Source organism: Dermacentor albipictus, chromosome 7 (assembly GCF_038994185.2).
Source record: "Dermacentor albipictus isolate Rhodes 1998 colony chromosome 7, USDA_Dalb.pri_finalv2, whole genome shotgun sequence".
Lineage (NCBI taxonomy): Eukaryota > Metazoa > Arthropoda > Arachnida > Ixodida > Ixodidae > Dermacentor > Dermacentor albipictus.
The window spans coordinates 76508315-76529921 of NC_091827.1; the positions used below are offsets into that span (position 1 = coordinate 76508315).

At 46.6% G+C, this 21607-nt stretch overlaps 2 protein-coding genes across 4 annotated transcripts in view; one reads left to right on the top strand and one right to left on the bottom strand.

The window, feature by feature from the left end:
- The window catches only part of ifc (delta4-sphingolipid-FADS-like protein ifc), a 44802-nt gene extending 37320 nt beyond the window's left edge, over positions 1 to 7482 (bottom strand). The window contains exon 1 of the mRNA XM_065428350.2: positions 7271 to 7482. Within this exon, the coding sequence (XP_065284422.1) occupies positions 7271 to 7352 (82 nt within the window). The 5' untranslated portion in view covers positions 7353 to 7482. The remainder of the gene's footprint in view (positions 1 to 7270) is intronic.
- Positions 7483 to 7701: 219 nt separating this feature from the next.
- LOC135899086 (transcriptional repressor protein YY1-like) overlaps positions 7702 to 21607 on the top strand; it is a 47850-nt gene continuing 33944 nt past the window's right edge. For 2 of the 3 annotated variants that reach the window (XM_065428347.1, XM_065428349.2), the window contains exons 1-2: positions 7702 to 8201; positions 21292 to 21418. In XM_065428347.1, the coding sequence (XP_065284419.1) occupies positions 7724 to 8201; positions 21292 to 21418 (605 nt within the window). In that variant the 5' untranslated portion in view covers positions 7702 to 7723. The remainder of the gene's footprint in view (positions 8202 to 21291; positions 21419 to 21607) is intronic. The other variant, XM_065428348.1, reaches the window with a different exon arrangement.

Genomic DNA, 21607 nt, shown 5'->3' on the forward strand with positions numbered 1-21607 from the left:
AAAAGCATACTTTGAAATCCATGGCGTCAAATCCACGTGCCGGCGCGCTGCGGTTTCGTCGCAAAATTCAAGAAATTAAAAATTTGTCTAATTTTCATCGCAAATAGTAGGCCGATTACATCGAAAGAAGAGCTTAAAATTAAATTTTTAGAATTATTCAGCGTTTTTCTCGCACTCTGCAAACTGTCATAACGTCGACGTTATGCGGACGGACATCCAAGCACCCGTCGCTCCCCTCTATGCTGACGTCACGGCTAAACGAACGGGCCGGGAAACCGGTCACTGTCCCTGAGACAAAAAAAGCGAAAGAATGCTGCTCTCCGGCCAGAAACACGCGAAACCTCGTGTATTAGCCAATCACACCCGTATTCAGAAATGCCTCTCAACTTGAAGCCCGCGCTTGACTTAAGTGACGCCTGTCGCGAACGCACCGATGGAAACGCAATGAGCGTCTTGGGCACGTACGCACCAGGAGTCACATCTATCAAGTCAAGCATGGAGAAAGTGCATTTCTGAATACGGGGGTTGGCCTCAAACGGCTTTGTGCAAGGATAACGGCATCACGCATACAGGCGCGGGAACGTGCACGGGCGACGTCTATCGGGAAGGACGACAGCACGAATACTGCCAAACGTGAAGAACGGGGAGGGGGGGGGGGGGGGAGGGGTCAGAGAGTTAACTTCTGGAGTGGAAGCGACGTTCCGAAGGTTAAGCCGGAGACGCCATTTTATTACCGGTATTACAACGCCCGGTCCGATCGAACGGATGCTTTCACTACACTGCTTGAAAAATTATGCGATCCGTGCTTAGCAAGCATGCGTCTACGCCACGGGTTTGTCCTCTCCACTTGAACGCTGAAACAAATTTAGGCGTCGTCCACGTGTCCACCAAAAGCAGTGGTATTCCCGCCAAAGGCTAGTTTTGTAAATTTTAAACGTTCAACTTCATCTTTTTTTTTCTGTTTCCGCGAGGACTTGCCGCAATGTGTATAGGGGATAAAAGAAAACTGCATTGAACTAGGCACGTTAATCGGGCTCAGAGTGTCTCGAGCCACCCTAATCGAGTTGCGTTCGTTTTCGCATTAACCCCTTCCTTCGGGGACGGAAGTGGGGACCGACATTCCGGTTACCTTTACGACATTCCTCACCCTTATAAGCCAACACGCAGTACGGAAATAAAGCTCATCGCTCGACACGTGATCCACGTGTCCATCGAGGTGTGTTCACGCACGCACGCACGCACGCACGCACACACGCACACACACACACACACACACGCACACACACACACACACACACACCTGCACCGGCTTTGTATAGCGAGGCAGCGTACACTGTTATGCTTCGATAACCGTTTCGTTTGAGTGCTTTGCGGACCTTATCGAACACTCACTTCAACCGGCGTAACAATGAATACTCGCAGGTGAATGGTTCAAACGCGTCAGGCTAACGAAACAGAGACACCTGTCCCTTTGTGCAAGAATGTGAACGTGCTGCAGTGCACAACCGTTGCTGTGATGTCCTTGTTTTTCTTCTTTTCCTCCCGCACTCATGATAACAAACCACGTAAAACGCTAATGCATCGCCGGGCTTTCTTTCTTTTATCATTCCGCGCGTCGCCAGGATGTAGGTCAACGTTCGTCGCGAAATGACAGTCCCGAAACACAGAGACACTATAGAGAACAGTCGCGCGAGCGAACATCGCGTCATTTGCGTGCCCTTCGTACCGTTCGATACGCTTTCTTCATTCACGGCACCACACCTCCGCTGCGCGACGCCTATTAATGAAATGTCGCTCGCGCATGTCAGAGAAGCGGAAACAAAAGTTAATAATAATAATATTTGGGGTTTTACGTGCCAAAACCACTTTCTGATTATGAGGCACGCCGTAGTGGAGGACTCCGGAAATTTTGACCACCTGGGGTTCTTTAACGTGCGCCTAAATCTAAGCACACGGGTGTTTTCGCATTTCGCCCCCATCGAAATGCGGCCGCCGTGGCCGGGATTCGATCCCGCGACCTCGTGCTCAGCAGCCCAACACCATAGCCACTGAGCAACCACGGCGGGTAAACAAAAGTTGCGTTCACCTTCCAACGAGAAACGCGACAGTCGCGACGACGAACAGGGTCGCTTATATAAGACCGACGCGCATTGCGAGAAAAATAATGCAGGGGCGCTCGGAGTTAGTCAGACACGCCACTCAACGTTACCTATACATTCCTCGCCGCGAAACTTCCAGAAGAATCGCTATGTCGCTCGGAGGGTGAAATTCGGAACTCGCAGCCAGTCCCCTAACGAGCGAAGTACGTATACATAGTATGCACGTACGTAATTCAAGGATACTCCGCGACTTCCGGTTTACGGCGGCGCCATGTTGGGGAACCTATAGGCCTATGCGCGCGCCTGTTGATAAGGTTCCCCAAGATGGCGGAATGTAGCGGAAGCAGACGACAGCAGCGGATGTGACGTCACGTGCATACTATGTATAGGGTGTTCGAAAAGTGAAATTTTTAAATTGAGTCGTACACATATGCTTGGAAAAAGAAAAGCACCCAGAACAATAAAACAATTAAAGCTTCCAATACCGTATGGTGGTGGTGGTGTTGAGGGGCCTTCAAAATATATAGCTCGTATCTACTATATGGGATGGGCCATGAATCGAATGGTTGTGTACACAGAGTTAATGAATTAAGAAAAAAAAAGAACTTAGAGATTAAAAACTGTATTAGGTACCAGTCGTCGTCTTTGTCATATTACCAGTGATTGCTGGCTTGGCTATTGCCTAAGACTTTGCATTCAGTTGCACTCCACACCTTTTTCGTTCATTTTCTGACGTCTCAAAACCAGAGGAACGACGACAAAAACGTCAACATGAAAACGTGCGACGTGGCTACACAATACGAGCACATTTTCACCGAGAACTGCGGTCTTAACTATACAGGTGGAAAAGACGCGGACGCATAACCGTGGGACACGCACTTATTTCTCATCGTAAAACACAGGAACGACAAATCGTTCATTCGACACACGCGGAATGGCGGGCGTCGAGCGCACTGGAAGATCTTAAAAATCTCTTTTTTAGTACAAGCGAGCACCTCGAAAGTAATTCGAAATGTGGTCGAACAGACCGATGTTCTACGAGTGCTGGGCCAAGAACAGCGGCTACAGCAACTTGTTCACGCACCTAACATCGAAGTTTCAGAGCCTCACGAGCAAGCTACGGCTTTTCAGGTTTACGTTAACGCTTTTATTTTTAACCTCAATGTCCATTATGTAAGCAGTTCCCTTCCGCCTACTGTATCCCCTCTCTCCCTGTACCTCTCTCCCAGATCCACTGCCGACCGACGTTCGTGTGTCACGGCAGCTGTAGCTCGACAGCTGCAGTGCGGTGAGCAGCGATTTCATTTTTTTTTTTCGCGTAAAAAATGAACAACCAATAGCAGAGCTACAGCCCCGCTATACTAGTGCGATCGGCTACGCGGCGTGAAGCAGCTGCCCGATGAACAAGATTGTTCGCACACAGAGCCATTTGGATTCTATAAAGCTGACACACTTAATTACCGCTTTGCACTACAAGCTGTCAGAGACCGCCTACCACCGTCGATGTCAGCTGACAATGTTCTGGATGATACGAAGTCTTTTTTTTCACGCGCAAACTCCTCACGTGCTGTTGAGCTCCTTTTTTTGGATGACACCGGTTGCAGGTTCAGCGCTGATTGATGATCGCCACGGCTTGTTGACCGTGTGCGTTTCGGGAGTGTTATATGCATAGCGGCATGCCTCCTGAGTTGGTGACGGTTGATGAAGAAAAAAGGAAGTACTACATCCCGTTACTAAAAGCTGCGAGGTTACATGTACGTACATGTAAAACGTAAAAACGATTTTCTCAGATCATCCCTTGACCGATTTTAATGAAACTTGTTGCATTTGAGAGAGAAAGTTAGATTCTAGTGACTGTTGCAAGGGAATTTCGATTTCGGGCCTGAATGTTCTTGAAAAAATTTCAAAAATTAGACAGTTCGAAAAAGGTAGACGCGCGAAGTTTACAAATAGCTCTCCGTCAAGAACAGATATCGCGGTTCTGTAAGCGGCATCCATTAGATAATTCAAAGCGGACACATTCGACAGGTCAACTTATGTATTACGTGAATTTGTTACGTAGTGTACAAGGCTGCATTTACACATTACTAAATTTCTTGAGATTCATGTATAACATATCAGTTTTATCCGTTTTAGATGTACTATCAGATGCAATTCACGGAATTGCGATATCATTTTTTATTGCCGAGTTGCGGAAATGTAAAGTTGATAGTTTCGTTTTCTGAAAACTTGCGATGTTCGCCACTTTTATGCGAAGCATATTACGAGGGCTCAACCCAGCTCCTCAGGCGCGGCGGTGACCATGAAATCACGTGACACCGTGACGTCACGACAGAGGAGAACGAGGGCTCAACCCAGCTCCTCAGGCGCGGCGGTGACCATGAAATCACGTGACACCGTGACGTCACGACAGAGGAGAAGTGGCTTTGGCTCAACTCTTGCAAGACGGGCTGGGTGGGAATCGAACCAGGGTCTCCGGAGTGTGGGACGGAGACGCTACCACTGAGCCACGAATACAACGCTTCAAAGCGGTACAAAAGCGCCTCTAGTGAATGCGGTGTTGCCTTAGAAACGCGCTGTTTCTAAGGCGTGCGTCTCTTGCTCAGGCGCACATTTCGTTGCCGCGCCGAACGCTGCTTTGCTCGACGCTCACCGCGTCCAATGCGGGGCGCGTAGTCGCTGCCCTGTAGCCCATTGTCTTACACCCCTTGGCGGGTCGACGGGAACGCTGTCGCGTTCCACTCTTGAAGGCGAAGAAGTAATGCATGAGTTGTTTCTTCGTCTAGCCGAACCAAATATAGCCAAGCAACAGCAGTTCACCAGGCTAAACAGTGGTTCAACAACTAAAATAAAGGCTAGTATGCTTCGCATCCTGGGCTTAACCTTACCTAAGCCACAGCCATTTTTTTAGTAAAAAAATAACGACGTAAATCAAAAATTCGAAGCCAACTGTCACTAGACTTGGAAGTTTTTCTTTTCAATGCAACAAACCTTGTCAAGTTTGCTGCGGTGGCTGCCGAGAAAAACGAATTGTCCTTTTACATGTACTACGTAGATAGGTGCACCCGAGATAAAGCTAAGCCAGAGAATCAAGTGAAGTTTCCCGCGGATTAAGTCTAGCAAACGCACTACGTAAGGGGCAAACATCGAAGGCGCTGCAACGAAGACGCATTAAACTAGCAGTTTCAAGGTAAACACAAACCAGAAATGTGCAGCACTATCAGCAGAAGCAACAAAGAGGCATGTAAGGTGTGTTTAGGCTAAGTATGACGGACGCTCTGCACCAATCAGAAAAGGAACACCCGTGTTCAAACAGCGATTTCTCTAAACCTGTGTCAGAACCTCACTCACTGCTGTTCGATGTTACAGTTCCCGTGATGAAGAATTGCAGAGCGGAAAGACGGAAAATTACCAGCTTCGAGTGCAAACCCCATAACGGTGCATCGGTCGGCGCTTTTAGCCCTTGGAACCTGCGCTTCTATGACGTAGAAGATCGAGAGTGTTCTATAAACTGCAAATCACATATTAATACCAAAACAAAACAGGCAACACGAACATTTTCCGTTACACAGGAAAGTTTGTGTCAAATTCAATCTTCCAATGGCAACTTACCGCACGAAACACGTGTAGTACCTGGCGTCATTAAGTATCAGCCAGCGAAACACTGACCTGAACACGTCGCGTGGAAGTTAAAATAAAGATGACACGTTATTACGTAACGCTAAACGAAGTTCATCAGCTAAAGACATGATGCCACTGGCAACTGCCCAGGGAAATGCCAACCCACAGCTGCTCTTTAGAACGTTATCACGGAAGCATGGCCCCATTATTCACTGGCGATGAACGTAATATCGGTTACAGAACGCGCACCACGCATTAGCAGGCGAATGCTGATTAGGCTGCGCGCATTCTGCTGCAGTCAAGAGCAACACCGCCGTCCTCATTTCCCTTTTACTTCTCCCCGGGCTCGAGCTACAACGTACGCGCACGGCCGCGCTAGAACGCGGCTCGTGGTTCGACTAGCGCGGCTCGTGGTTCGATGACAGCACGCCGCTGGTACAATACACGAATTCCACACGAAAACGCGACCGCGAGAACGCGCAGTACTACGACGCTTAAACTCGGTCGACAAGCTCAGGCCAGTGTTCCGCGACATATGATGCCCCGGCTGCAGCATCGCTCATATTTTCCCTAACTTCAAGACAAGATCGCGGTGAAAACGCTATGCACGCGATTCCGTAACTCAGACGCGCAATTGCATAAAAAACCAAGCGCCCGCAATATAATCGCGTACAGGAAATGACAATTTCAAAGTACACATACATATGAAGTAATGGGCGGCAACGGAGTTACGGGATAAAACAAACGGCACACGGCCCTTCAAGGTCAACGCAAGCGGGCTGTCCTACTTTTAGACATTTGCAGACGTTTGTACGACGCCTGAACATCCGGCACCCGTTGAGACTTCCAAATCCAGGGCACTTAAAAGGATATACCGGCGAGAGCCAGGGGAACACAATTTAAACGACGGACGCAGAGGTCTCGAGAACGCGGAATTTAGTCACGTCAGCCAGGCCCACCGACGATCAATTCACCCGTCAGCGGCCTAATCTCCATCTCGAAAAGCAGCAGAGGTGGCCGTGACGGGATGCGATATTCAAATGCTATATCGAAAACGTCGCGCTGGGTTCAAAGAAAGGAAGGCTTGTGCGGCCGCAAGACAGCCCATCGATACAAGTATTCTGGAACGTTATAAAGCTAGTCCGCCACTTCCAGACACGATTCCATTGAGCGCGCACTGCAGCCACTCTTCGAGATGCCGTTCAAGCGAAACCCACGGAAAGCAGGCATGGGGTGACTCAAAAGAAAAGCCTCGTCGGCTAGAAGCCAGTAAATAAACAAACTTCAAAAGCCGTCGGCCAGTGGATCCGCGCTTACAGCAGCGACAAAACAGAGTGACCCCAATTACGTGGCGTAGAAGGGTGTAGAAGTCACACAGAATAAAGCGGATCAGGTGACCTGAGCTTGGCTGCTTATGAAAGACCCGATCGGCGACGAGCCGGCCCACGCCCGGCCATTCAACCGATCGCCTCCGGGATATCCCGGCAGACTACCGGTGCCAAAAGAAAAGGAAATGAATAAAACAAGCGGCAAATGACTGGGGCACTTACTGAGAATCACCTTCCGACGCGTGGCATGCGGCTCGTCGCTGTAAACCCATTCGAAGTCGGTCCGCGAGACGTGAGCACCCATCGCGAAAAGTCACGGCTCCGGCTCGCACAGCCCGACTATGGCACTCTCCGCAGCCGGCAAACGCTGCAAATGAGTGGTACACACGAGCGTCCGCGAGGGAGCGCGTTCGCTCTTGCCGCAGGTCGTCGTCTACGTTATAATTTGCGTCGCGTATCCATTACTTGTCATTGGCTTAGGTTTACACTAGGAATAACTAAATTTTCCGAAAAATGCAACTATTATTAAGCAAATCTTGATGCTTCGAACGGGTAATCAACCGAAGACAAACGCACAAAAAGCACAAAATATCAACGCACTTCGCTTGGTTGTCAAAAATCGATGACGTCACGAGAACAAGCGGCGTCACGTGCTTTCTTCCTCCATCTTTGCAGATGGGCAAGATGGCGTCCTCGGATGTGGTTACCGAGGTTGAGATTCAGCCCGAGATCCAGGAGGTGGAAATCGAGGCTATACCTGTGGAGATGCCCGTCGAGACAGTCGTGACGACCGTCGAAGCGGTCGAAGGTCAGCCTATGATCGCGTTGCAGCCGCTGCCAGAGCCCGGGAGGGAAGAGATCATCCTACAAACCCAGGAGGAGATCGTCGGCAGCATAGACGCCGATCACGAAGCGCTCACAGGATACGACAACATCCCGGTGCCGACCCCCGAAGTGCTCATCGAGACGAGCCCCAGCACGTCGGGTAAACGCGGCAGGAAAGGCAAGCGTGGTGGCAAAGGACGCAGCTTTGGCGGCGAACTGACGTTTGAGACGGACCGTAGTACGCGCAAGTGGGAACAGAAACAGGTGCAGATCAAGACGCTCGAAGGAGAGTTCTCCGTCACCATGTGGGCTTCGGGCACGGAGGACGGTAGGTGCACGCCTCATGCACTGTCTTGCTCACCTCTTTTCGTCCTGCGCGCCGTAAACACACGCGTATCGCCACAAATGCTGCCGTGAGCCGATCGCGCAGAACGCCGAGTACACTCGGAAAAAACGCCTGTCGCTCCCCAACTGGGCCGGCCGACGACGGAATTTGCCGTTACGCGGCCTTGAGTGACCCGTGCCGTGTCCGGTGGATCGTGTGGCTCGAGTTCTGACGCTTCGGCGGCTGTGTTTTGAATGAAAAACCGGCCATGAAGCCTCCATGGGCGCCGCCATGTTCTCCGAAGCAACAATATGGCGTCTTTTCGAGTATGGCGGAGGTCGGCCATCTTTGGATGGCACGGAGCTCTCGACTGCCGTGCTTTTTCGGCCGAAATGCTCGGTTTTTAGGCCGTGGACGTTCGTTTCGCGACTCGAGCTCGACGACGGTAACGGTCCGCCGACCCGGCACACCAAAGCTGCCCGTACGCGTTCGCGGTGCGAGCCGTGCAGGCATTTTTTATCGTTCAAGGTCGCGAGGGAGCTCCCGTAGAAACAAGCTAGCTCGGTGTCGCGCGGCGCAGCGGTGGCCGTCTGCGTGCGATCGCCCGCCGTCGATAAAAATAAAAAAAAGCGGAGCCGCGGTGGCGGTGTTTGCTTCGTGGCGATCTCGTCGCCTGTTTGTCTTGCGATTTGCGCGTCTACATATCCGCCGCGGAGCTAAGCAGTGTAGCCGTGAACGGAATAAAGCAGCAGTCCGTTCGACGAGAGTGCAGTCATGAAACAAACACCTACAAAAGAACGCGGTGCGCGCGTTTCGGGCGCAGAAGGCGCAAACCTTTTAGCGGGCTGACCCTACGAAAGATTGCTCTGTCGTATTGAAGGAACCTGGTCGTACTTTATCTGTGAAATCGCTTCACTAAAACACCGTAGAAAGAAGAGAAATGGCTCGCGATTGTATGTTTGCGGGTACGGCGGTTTCAGCGGTCTGAGCGGCTTCCGTAGGCTTTCATTCTACGTGAAGTGGTTGAGCTGTGTGCGGCTTTTTCTTTGGCCGCGCTTTCTGGAACATGCGTGCTTGCGTTGGGAACTTGCGTTCGCTGGCGAAGATTTTTTTGGCGTTCGTCGCCGGAGTATTGGCCGAGCCCGTGCGGATTATCGCGGAGGCGCTCCTTATGAAAATAGCGTGTATACTGCGTGAAGCTAGCCTCATCAGTGAGCGGTATGTAATTTTTGGAAAAAAACGTCGCGGTTGCGAGCGCGTCTTCTCTGGTGTGACCTGCCAGTTGTGCGTGGAAAAACGTGTGGCGTCAGTTGAGCTTCGCGAAGTGTTGCACTCGGGTCAGCGTTGTTTTACCATACGCGGAGACACCGGCGCGGTTGCGAGTTTTCGTCACGTGTGTGTTTATTAGCTGGAACTAGGGAAAACTAGTTAATCGGGCCCAGCAACTTCGCAGTGGGAATTGGTTTTCAATGCTGCTACACTTTTAATTTCCGGGGTGCGCCTTCTTACTTCCGAAAAAAAAAAAAAAAGAAAACGCACACACACTATAAAGGCGGCTCAAGTGATGCAGTACGAGTTTCTTTTCTAATTTAAACATTGATGGCGCTTGTCGACGGGGGAAAAAAAAAAGAAAACTTCAACTGTTTTCGAAATGAAAGAGCCTTCCAGTTTGGCGTGCTGTGGCAAGGATGGTTTAGTTTTTGATGCATTTGTTCATTTTTTTTCATAAATGCCTGAACGTGGTGAGCCAGTGACATGACTTTCATCAGCATTCATTTCTTAGGAAACACTGCAAATATAATTAATACAGCACAAGCTACTTCACCGATGGCCATATTCCTAGTGTTCTCTTTTTCTTAGTACCATTTTAACTTGTGTGAAATAGTTCTCAATGGCATAATGCAGTCTAGCAGCAAGCTGTCAGTTAGTTCACTAGAAAGCTCATGACATGCTTTTAACTAATTTTAATGCACAAAGGAATGATGGGCCACTCTTCAGGACAATGAATGCCACGCATAACTTTAAAAGGAAGTTAAAAGTATTAGTTGTTTTCATGCGAGATGACCTTGTGCAGCATATGTGGCCATGTTGAAAAACAAACCATTCTTGCAGAAATCCGCTACGTTGCGGAAATTTCGTGTAAGGAAAAGAGCATGTTGGTCACATATTGCAATGCCACCACTCTGCTAATTATAGCTTTTAGTGGTCCTGGCATAAGAGCTGATAAAGGTGATAAGCATGAGAGGAAGAGAACAAGGCAGATTTGTAAGGCCTAATGGTCGCCTATTTCTAGCACTGAAGTCTTGAAGGCATGCACTACTTGTTGGAGCTTCGTGCATATATGTATACTAAAGCTGGTAAAGGACAAGGCATTGCGGTATTGCAAAAAGTGCATACGAAAAAGAGATTGCGAAAGTACCTGTGCCGACCTGTTATGACAGTGCAAGACTCCTTATACTAGAGGAATACTGGCTTTGAGCAAGAGAAATCAGCAACGGCAATGTCACTGGAAAAGTCACGTTGATCCAAAAACACTGTTCTTCAGTCTCTGCTTTTCAAGTTCGTTGCTGCTTTGCTTGTTGCATACGAGAGGTGAATAATCGTAAAGTGTGTGTTTCCCACAAAAGGAGTGTGCTCTTGGCAAACTTTTACTAAAGATTGAGTGCTGCCAATGCGGCAGATAATCAGGAAAGTGTTGTGTGAGCCTTTGGAAAACATTGTTGAAGACTTTTCCTTTCCTGTGTGTTGCAGAGGGCAAGCTAGTGGAACAGTTTTTCTGTGAGCCAATCCCAAAACTCCATGTGGGCTCGCAGAGGGGAAAGCGTCATAAATGGATACCTACAGCAAATACTGTAACAGCTTATTGTCTGTGCACCTTTTGCCTCTTTCGTGATTAGCATCGATAGTACAGGTTCTGATCGCTCCTGTCAGTGCGTCCTCTGGCATTGGTTCTAAGGTGTCTAAATAGGGAAATTTCCAAGTTGAATAGGAGTATTCGAGAAAAACAGCCTTCAAATGTTGAATCCATTACATAATATTTTCTGGTTTCTAAACAAATTGAAATATTAAGTTTATGCAGTGTTCATATAGCAAAACGTAAGGGGGTGTAAGGGGCAGCTTGATATACATTATTTCACACATATGTGTAATGTCGTTCGCAGCTGAATCACAGGACAACTGTCGGTGCTTGAAAATGAGAAACAAGCGCTTTCAGTTGACTGGGGCAGTTGGTGCCTTCCCCCATTAGCTCGGAAGTGGAAGTAATGGAACATAGGAACAGCATGCCACCAGAAGCACTATTGTGTTCAAAAAGTTGGTAAATTTAGTGCTGCAATACTGCATATATATTTTAAGATTGATCCAGGTGTAGTGAGACTGGCGAAATAATAATTGATGACAAGAGATTCGTATATAGGCTCCCTAAAAGCAAGCCTTTCTATTAACCCGTATATGCCTAAACTGTGACAAGTTGAATGATGAAATATTTTTCTCTAAAATGCCTTTCAGAGGCTTTGATATATGGTATCAGCAGTTTATTGATAGAAAATTGATGATAGAAATTGGGTTTATAACTGCTGGTTGCGAGCTGCCCTACATATAGGACACTAGGCAAATGCACTCCTTTAATGGTGTGATAGAATTTAAAATATTTATTACGAACTATCTCGCATTTCTCACAACGCATGGTAGTTTTCTCATGGCAGCAGGAACACAGTTTGTTTGTCCCTCAGAATCGCAATGTAATGGAACCGGCCAAGTAAATTTAGGGTTTTCAAAAAAATGCTGTTGCCCCTTTGCATGCAAGGACTTCTGGAATAAGCCTTCCTGGCATGTGGCTGCTGGATAACTGTGAAATGTGAGCAGGAAAGCTTTATTACTTCCTACACTGTAGTGCTCAAGCGTATTCGTGACACGTACATCAAGAACGTACATAAGTAGCGAAGAACACTGCTTCTTGCCCATACAGAAGTGTAGTATATTGCAGTGGTTTGAGTGAAGTCTCTTCAGTGTTAGCATTATGTCTGGTGATTATAAGAGGCTTTGACTTGCTGTGATATTTGAACGGCTTTCCATCTTGTATCTTATTACTTGGTTCATGGGTTCCACACCCTGAGTGTTAGACGCAACGGCAGCAGTACTGTAGTGTTTGCCATTATGGGCGATTACCTCAAAATGACAATGAATTCTATAATCGAAAGCTGGCAGCCATGTTAGTATGTTAGTATCATTTTGATAGCTTATTTGGCACATCCAATACTATAGGCTCTCGAAACTGCACCCAATCTACCGAGTGTTCTACATATAGGACGCTGCTGTGTCAAATATCATTAGTGTCGAAGTGTTAAAAAGCCAGTTTTGTCTGAAAAGTGAGGCCTTGATTGCGATAGCAAATTAGTAAACACCATACAAAGTAAGGATAGGAGCGTTATCGGCTGTACAAGCTTGTAAAAATTCGCTTACTAACTAAATTAACGAGCATGGCGTCATGCACACACAGGCAAACATGAACACATCTCGCTCGATGACTTCGAAAATGTGCCAGCAGCAGCAAGTGAATTAATCTTCGTTCTCCCTCTTGCTTCAGCGTAAATTAAGCGGTGAAAATACGGCGTGAACGAAGCTATCGGCACACGGCACAGTCTGATTGAGCTGCCATCATCGGCTCACCCTTGCATGCTTTCACTCGCACATACGGTGCGTGGCGACAATGTTGTCGCCCTTGGACTTTATACAGAACATGATGGCAATAGCAGAAATGTGCCTGGAGTGTCCGTATAATTCCTATTTCAATAATGCAGAGCATATATAGTCCGGTTTTATGTGCAATTTGTTTCTTGTGAGCAGGTAATCACGATCTTGGCCACAGTTAACTATATTTAGGTTTATTTTGGTAACTTTTCCTGTTTCCAAATGGCACCCTTCTCGATGTCTGGCAATCCATGATGATGCGGCAGTTGTTATACAGAAACGGCTAAATACACACTTGCCGAATTTTGCAACAGAAAAGAATTATGACCTTATGAATAATTGCTGAGGCGAGGTGGCGTTCGAAGCCAATGGAAATCAACCCAAGTAATTTTTATACAGAAGCCCTGAAAGAAACCACAATTGATGAACTTAGGCCTATACTGCTAACATCCTGCGTCGGTAAACTCATGGAACATGTGGTTCTCAGATGCCTCACAAGATACATGGATGATGGATACATGGATCTAACTGAGGCCTTTGGCACTGTCGCACACAAGGCACTACTACAAAATCTGCAAGAGCTGGATGTAGGATGTAAAACATACGCATACATCAAGGACTTCTTGATGGATCGTATGGCAAAGATTCCATTTGGAGGAACCAGAGTGGAGGTGTTCAAACTAGGTAATAGGGTCACCCCGCAGGGTTCAGTCCTATCTCTCTTTCTATTCAACCTGGCAATGATCATCCTTCCTGCGAGACTCGAAAAGATAGAAGGACTTGGACACAGCCAACACGCGGACGACGTCACCCTCCGGGTGGGGCCTGGAAGAGATTCGCATGTGGACGAGATCCTCCAAACAGCAGTAAATACGATTGAAGACCACATTAGAGACTAGGGACTGAGATGTTCCTAGCAAAAATCAGAACTTCTGCTCTATAGACCCACATGCAAGGGGTCGAAAATGCATTAAGGAGAGGCCAGGCATTGTGTTCACAGTAGAAGGCACCAGGATACCGATAGTGGAGAGCCTGCAAATACTGGGACTCTGCATATCTGAAAACGGCAATAATGGAGAAACCATTAGACTACTGCAGAATAGACAATCAGACTAATAAAGCAGATATCCAACTGCAGCTATGGCATTAAAGAGCACAATCTCATCAGTTTAATAGAAACATTCATAATCAGTCGTACTGTATATGTGGTCCCTTACCTCAAGCTCTACGCTGTGGAGAAAACCAAGGTAGAATGCATTATTAGAAGGGTGCATAAGCAGGCCTTGGGACTTCCGGCAGATATGTCAAACGAGAAGTTCCTGGCGCTCGGCATGCACAGCACACTAGACGGACTTATTGAGGCCCAGAGAGTGGCCCAGTATGAAAGACTCACACAGTTTGAAGGAGAGACACATCTTAGACGACGTTGGAATTATCTACGAAGCGTAGCATGGACTGCGGAGGGACATCCCGAGTATAATAAGGGAACAGCGCTCAATACCCTCGATCCCCAGAAACATGCACACAGAGTTTCACCAAGATAGAAGAATTGTAAGAGTGAAAGCTCTCCACAAAAGATTTTGTAGTGCTAGGGACGTGGTCTATGTGGACGCGGCAGAGTACGCAAATAGACAGAGCGTGTCGATAGTCGCTACGAGTCTAGAGGGTGACTGCAGAGTTAGTGGCACGGTAAAAACAGGAAAGGCGGAGATGGTGGAAGAGTCTGCACTGGCAATAGCCTCCACGGAGGCTAACATCGTAGTCAGCGACTCCAAGACAGCCATCAAGAACTATGCCAAAGGAAGAATCTCGGTGGAAGCGCTGAGAATTTTAATAAACTTTTGTGAAGATCGAGACGTTCATATTATATGGGCACCCGCACACTCCTCCCTTCCCCGGAATGAAATAGTGCACAATCTGGCTTGAGAACTGCCGGGCCGAGCAGGTGACGTGCAAATACTGGGAACGAAGGGAGACCAGATGACCAGGTTTAACAAGATCACCAAACGCTTTAAATTCCCTGGCACACTCCTCACTAAGTAGACGGCAAGTGACAGCATGGCGCCTCTTACAAACAGGTACGTATCCGAACCTGGTGGCGTACCACCGCTAGTACCCAGACCTTTATACAGATGTAGATTCTGTCAAGAAAGGGCGAACCTACAACATATAGTTTGGGCTTGTCCTCGGACACCCACACAGGATAAAATACGCACAAGACCAGAGAGCAGGGGGGGCATTGCTCAGCTGTGCATTGCTTTGCTCAGCTGTGCACCAGAAGACCAACTTGAGGCAATCAAGCATGCCAAATATGCTGCCAGTCCCCAAGGGCTCGAGCCCGTCATCTTGGTAGAGAGGCCTAGGTCTCAAACCTGCTCTACTAAAATAAAGTTTACTTCTCCTCATGAAAACAGGCTAGGAAGCTCTTGTTTTTTTTATGACAAAATCTGTGGAGTTGCTGTGAACGAAAGTAGTGTACTACATTAGGCATTTACGAGTTAAATGACTGGAAAGTTACTGAGCTTAACTTATCTGCTCCGTGCATTCTCTTGGGAATTGGGGCCTCTGTGCTGTGACTGCAACTTTCCTGCATCACTCGAAACGGTCCTCATTTTCACCATGCTTTCAGTCTTGATACTCCAATATGGGTTATGACGTATGTTCGAAATAAATCTATATTCAATAATTTTGAACTCTCTGAGTGCGAATCGAATAGCAGGGCACCCCTAGTTATAATCTATCACTATGAATGGCTTTTATGATGGTCAATCCTTGAAGTTAGTTAGTTCAAACTTCTTGGAAGAGCATGTGGCGCTTAAAAATGTTACAACCTGATATTTCTGGTTGAAGAAGTAGCATCTACATATTTGATGGGCTAGCACCTTAGGTTCATAATTGGTCTGCTTGAATACTTGGAATAATTGTCTGTCTTCTGTGTCTACCTGTACTGCTAGCTTTTAGCACACTCTGTTGATGTCATATTTAAAATTTCATATTGTGTAGTGAAAGATGACTGGCATCCAAAATTCATTGTTTTGTGCGAAGAATCAATAATCACAGTGGTGAGTGTTTTACACCCAGTGCTCAAACAGGTATGGAATTCCTTGTCTTTATATTTAATACTAAGTCTTCCATTCTCTGTGTTGACATACAAATGCCAGCTTGATGACTACATCTGCAATATTTGGTGTGTTAAGTAAAGGTAAAGAATTGAAATGGGCTAGCCGGCTACATTCTGTTCTGTTAAGAGTTGAAAGACATAGGTGAGTGAGAAGACAGCATAAGGGAGGGGGGGGTGGGTGCATTCATAGTATATGTTGCCATACAAGTTTTGTCCTCTCTTAGTTACTACAAGCTCTACTTGCTGCGTTTTCATGCATTGCATTGACTAGCATATTTAGTAAAAAAATAGGTTGAACGTAGTTATAGGTCGGCCCCTGTATATTGAAGTTGCCAAGAAATAAAGTGTAATTCAAATATAGGTTGACCCATGTCTTCTTAGAAAAACAAACTTTAAACAGGACACACCTTTATTTACTGCAAGCTAGGCCACTAAATTCGCTAGTCAGTGACATGAGCTGCACCCTCGTCGGAACTGCCAGAGAAGTCGTCCTCATCTGATGCTTCGCAAACCTCCTCGGCACCTCAAATGTTGTCTTCCTCATTGCCGTTAAGTGTGTCGAATATGCAGCATTTCTTAAAGCGAGTCTGGATAATCACCCGATTGGCCTTATGGGGGGGGGGGGGGGTGCAACGGAGGAGATTTGATAGCGAGGTACTTTTGCTAGCTTTGTTCACAAATAAAGTCGAGGAGGAGGAGGTGGAGGAAGGAAAGGTAGGAAAGGCAGGATGTCAAGGTTCTTTGATCAGGTATGTAGGTCAATAGCCTATTTTGAGGAACATTATCCGGGGAAAAAAAAAAAGGTTGATGTATATTCGCATAACTATGGCATTATCTCTTCTGTTGATTTCTCTATTTTATTGCTGCATGCAGACGCTGTTGTTCATCATATATATAAGACGTCCCACTATAGTACTTTAACCTTGCACTATGCCTCACTTTCATTTGGCAAGAATGGCCCTTGTATTACTGTGGTGTGAAGATACAGCCAAGAGGTGACACAGTGATGTTGACTTGGTGTATGGTTGCGGCGAACCATGGTGTGTTTAAAACTTTAAAGGCTTTTATTTATTGAAATGCTTTCGAAGGTTCCTGGGCATTACTGAATAGTGTTAGTGTATGTGCACAAAGTGATGTCTGAAAAAGATAGGCGGGTCATTGCTATTGGTGCCACCCAGGCTAAGAGGAACGGATGAGTTGATGGGGAATGTGGAGAGTAAGCATAGAATTCTTGATATTTCCGTTCATACTAGAGCTGTTTCTAAAGTTTCTCTGCTAGTACTTGATAAGAAAATTATATTCAGGGGTTTTATTTGCTTAAATTGAAATTATACTCCTCGCAACATGTCGTACTCATTTCAGCATGTTGCTCAGTTTCCCGGAAAGTTGTTGCTGGTCCCTTACATTGTTGACGTGGCTAAATGCAGCTAAGTTGCTACAGAAATGCCAAGAAAATGTCAGAGCCGTGAAAAACGTTCACCGATGTTGTTGCCTCTGCTAATGTTTAAATAGATGACTGCAAGAGTCAAATGTGCATAGCCCTTTATTTACACAAAGCCTTTAATAGGAGCTTTGCAGCCATTTTCATGCTGTGAAGGCAGGCGTGCGGTGCAGGGTGTCTCATCATCATCATCATCATCATCATGTTTTATGTCCACTGCAGGATGAAGGCCTCTCCCTGTGATCTCCAATTACTCCTGTTCTGCGCTAACTGATTCCAACTAGCACTTGCGAATTTCCTAATTTCATCGCACCACCTAGTCTTCTGCCTTCCTCTATGCGCTGCCCTTCTCTTGGTACCCATTCTGTAGCCCAAATGGTCCAAAGGTTACCTGCGCATTCCATGACTTGCCCAGCACCATTTTTTTCTCTTATTGTCAATTAGAATATTGGCTATACCCGTTTGTTCTCTGATCCATACCGTGCTCTTTCTGTCTCTCAAGGTTATACCTAGCATTCTTCGTTCCATCCCTCTTTGTGTGGTCTTTAACATGTTCTCAAGTTTCTTTGTCAATCTCGAAGTCTCTGCCCCATAAGTCAGCACTGGTAAAATGCACTGATTATACTCCTTCCTTTTCAATGATAATGGTAAACTTCCAGTCAGGAGCTGACAATGTCTGCGTGTGCGATCCAACCCATTTTTATTCTTTTATGAATTTCCTTCTCATAATCAGGGTTCCCTGTGATTAATTGACCTAGGTAAACTTACTCATTCACAGACTCAAGAGGCTCACTGGCGATCCGGAACTCTTGTTCCTTTGCCCGTTTATTTATCATTGTCTTTGTCTTCTACATATTAATCTTCAACCCCACTCTTACACTCTCTCTGTGAAGGTCTTCCATCATTTGTTGTAACTTGTCTGCAGTGTTGCTGAATAGAACAATGTCTTCGGCAAACCGAACGTTGCTGAGGTATTCGTCATCGATCCTTACTCCTAAAGGAGCCTTCACAGTTTACTAGCTTGAATATTTCTTCCAGCCACGCAGTGAATAGCATTGAAGAGATTGTCTCCTTGTCTGACCCCTTTCTTTATAGGTATCTTCTTACTTTTCCTATGGAGAATTAAGGTAGCTGTGGAATCCCTGTAGATATTTTCCAGGATATTTACTTAAGTGGTCTGCACTTCTTGATTACGTAGTGCCTCTATGACTGCTGGCATCTCTGTTGAATTAAGTGTCCTTTTGTAATCTATGAAAGCCATATATAGAGGCTGATTGTGCTCTGTGACACGGATATGATCCATTGTAGAGTCAGGGTGTCTACCAACTGGGAAAACCGGGAATTCTCGGGGATTGTGAGTAGTCTGGAAATACTCAGTGAAAACTCTAGGAATTTGTGCTTCGATCAGGGAAAATTAGCTGTAATTTAATTGAAAGGGTATTAATTCTAAAGTCACGCTAATGCTGGCTCAAGTAACAGAGGAACCGTAATGAATCGTAACAGCTGGAGGAGTTGTCAGTGTACAGTCAACGACTGATTTTCTGGATGCCCGATTTTCAGCACATGTCCAATAAATCGGGTGGCTTCGTGGCACCACCACGTACCACATAGAGTCAATGCATAAGAACATATGAATTTAGGATGCAAGGACCCGTTGCCATTTGATTTTCCGGACTTTCTGCCGTGACCGCAGGTCCAAAACGCTATTGATCAGAGCCGCCGCCATTTTGATCATCTCGCCGCCTCGAACAGGCGCTCTCGCACGCAGATCCGCTGGCAGCTGTAGCCATCACCGCGGCAACGCTAGGCCTAGCTGCTTCGACGTTCGCTATTGTTAGCAATGCGCCGCTGTTAGCAATTGCGCTGATTCAGGCTATGTAATCCTCGCGAATGGCTTCAAAGCTTGGAAAGCACGAAGCGTTGAATTATGCATTTCCGAAAAGAAGCTTCGCCTTAGTACAGAAATGTTACGAGGTGAAGCATATGCGAAATATTGCAATGAAGCTTAACAAGTGCGGGAAGGGGCAAATTGTCACGGGACCCAGTATATATTCCTTAATTATACACCCGTGCATGCCATCTCCTGTCCCAGTACGAGGACTGACCGATGTGGGTAATAGGTGTACTGGCAGGCTTTCAGAGCTTTTTGGTATGTGCCTGTGGCGATTTGATCCCTTAAGGGCAGTAAAAGACATGCATTCATTTTTTCGAACTTCCCAATTATTCGGATGTTTTCACGGCCCCTAGGGTGTCCAAAAAACCAGACGTGAACTGTACTACTGACCAAATGGTTTGTAGGGCGAATGCTTAGTGGAAGGAGGACGAGAACAGAAAGGACCGACTCATTGAGGAATGAATGGAAAAGGGTGTGTGCCGCCGCATCTTTGAAGGAGCTTGAGGTCAAAAAACAATATGTTAGCTGACGCCGAGAAGCAGGTGTCCCTCATCCAAACCACAATAAACTCTTTAGAGCAGCGAAAGGCAACACTGAGGCGTTGTGTGTGGGCTGACAGTATGTCAAGACAGTTGAGCTTGTCTTTCCAGCTGCTGAGAAAAAATCTCACTTGTAAGAAAGTTTGGGCCTCGTACCAATGAGCTTGCTATCATTTGATAGAAATAGCCCATATTCGAGAATATTTGCTTCCATATGCATCACTTTTTATTCATGTTTGAAAACTTTCTACTTGATTTGCAGTGGGCTTTACCCTTTTGTCCGAAGCTATTTGATTCATTGTGCATTTTACTAACCTCTCCCTTCTGTTTTCTTTTTGAATAACATAAACACTACTATTCAAACTGGATTAAGTAGTTTTTTTTAACATGCATACTGGAGAGTGACAGTACCGGGTGACATTGTGTCAACCTGGCTTGACACAAAATGAAGTTGTGTGTTACTCAGGAAATATTACCAAGGCATTCAGGGAAAACCTGGAAAACTCGGGGAATTTGGAAATGTCAACTTAGTAGACACTCTGATGGGCGCATTCTAGGTATCAGCCAGAAACGTAACCTGCATCATACTTAGAGTGCAGCTCTTATTGCCCATTCCTGCAGTGAGTGTCAACGTGCTACCTTGTAACCGAGAGAATGAGCACAGCGCGGGATGACAAAAGTGGTGAGAGCAAAGGGAATGTCGGGAGGAAAGCGGAGATGAGGGTATGGTGAAAGAGTGAGAAGAAAAGAGTAGTGCTGTGCACGAGGGGCTTTACAGCGACGATGACTATGAGATGGTGCCAGAGTAGCGCGCATTGTCTGGATGGAAACAAAGCGTTGCATGAGTGGAGGTTGTCTGTGGCGACTGCTGTGACTCGCGCCCATGCGTCACCCATGCACTTCCTCTCACAATCTCCTGATTAGCGAGGCAGTCGCGCCATGCTTCACTCCCTTTGCAATGTGCTGCATGAGACAGATGTTCGTGCGAGCCAATATATAGCAAAATGAAAACGTGTACAGCTGCGCTCAAATTTTGCATTAAGGAGTATCATAATCGGTGAATATATTTTTTTTGCCTTTGAAATGTAATTATCCATGGTTATAAAATAGAAGTTACCTTGCTTGTACCTTACTCAAACAGACTTCTTCATGTTTTTTTTTTTTTCAGCCATTAAGCCTTCTTTCTCATGTCGCATTTTACCGGCCCCACATTGCAGGTCAGCTAGGAGTTTGTAAAGCTGCAGCGGATGCCATGGTGCTGCAATGCAGCTTGTATTGGAGCCCCCATGAATGTGGCCAGGGAATCTGTGATGAATCATTAGCGTACACCTGCGAAATCAGTTTTTTCTTTGTCTTTAGTCTTTGTGCTTAGAGCAAGCGTATGTATTTGAGTGGGCTTTTTGGGTCAGCTGCAGAGGAGTCGACACCCGAGCCGGACCCCGATTACACGGAGTACATGACGGGAAAGAAGATTCCACCAGGTGGCATCCCCGGTGTGGACCTCAGTGACCCCAAGCAGCTGGCAGAGTTTGCAAAGTGAGTGCGTGGCCTTCTGTCTCTCGAAGTGTTCCAGCTGCCCAGTGTTCTTTTCCAATGGAGCACTTTACAGTGGCCAAATTCTCTTTTAATAGAAGGCCCAGGTCCACACCATTAACATCCTTCCTCTTGTCTGATGCTACAAGAATCTTTGCAAAAGAGCAGCAGAGATTTTGCTTTTCCGAACAT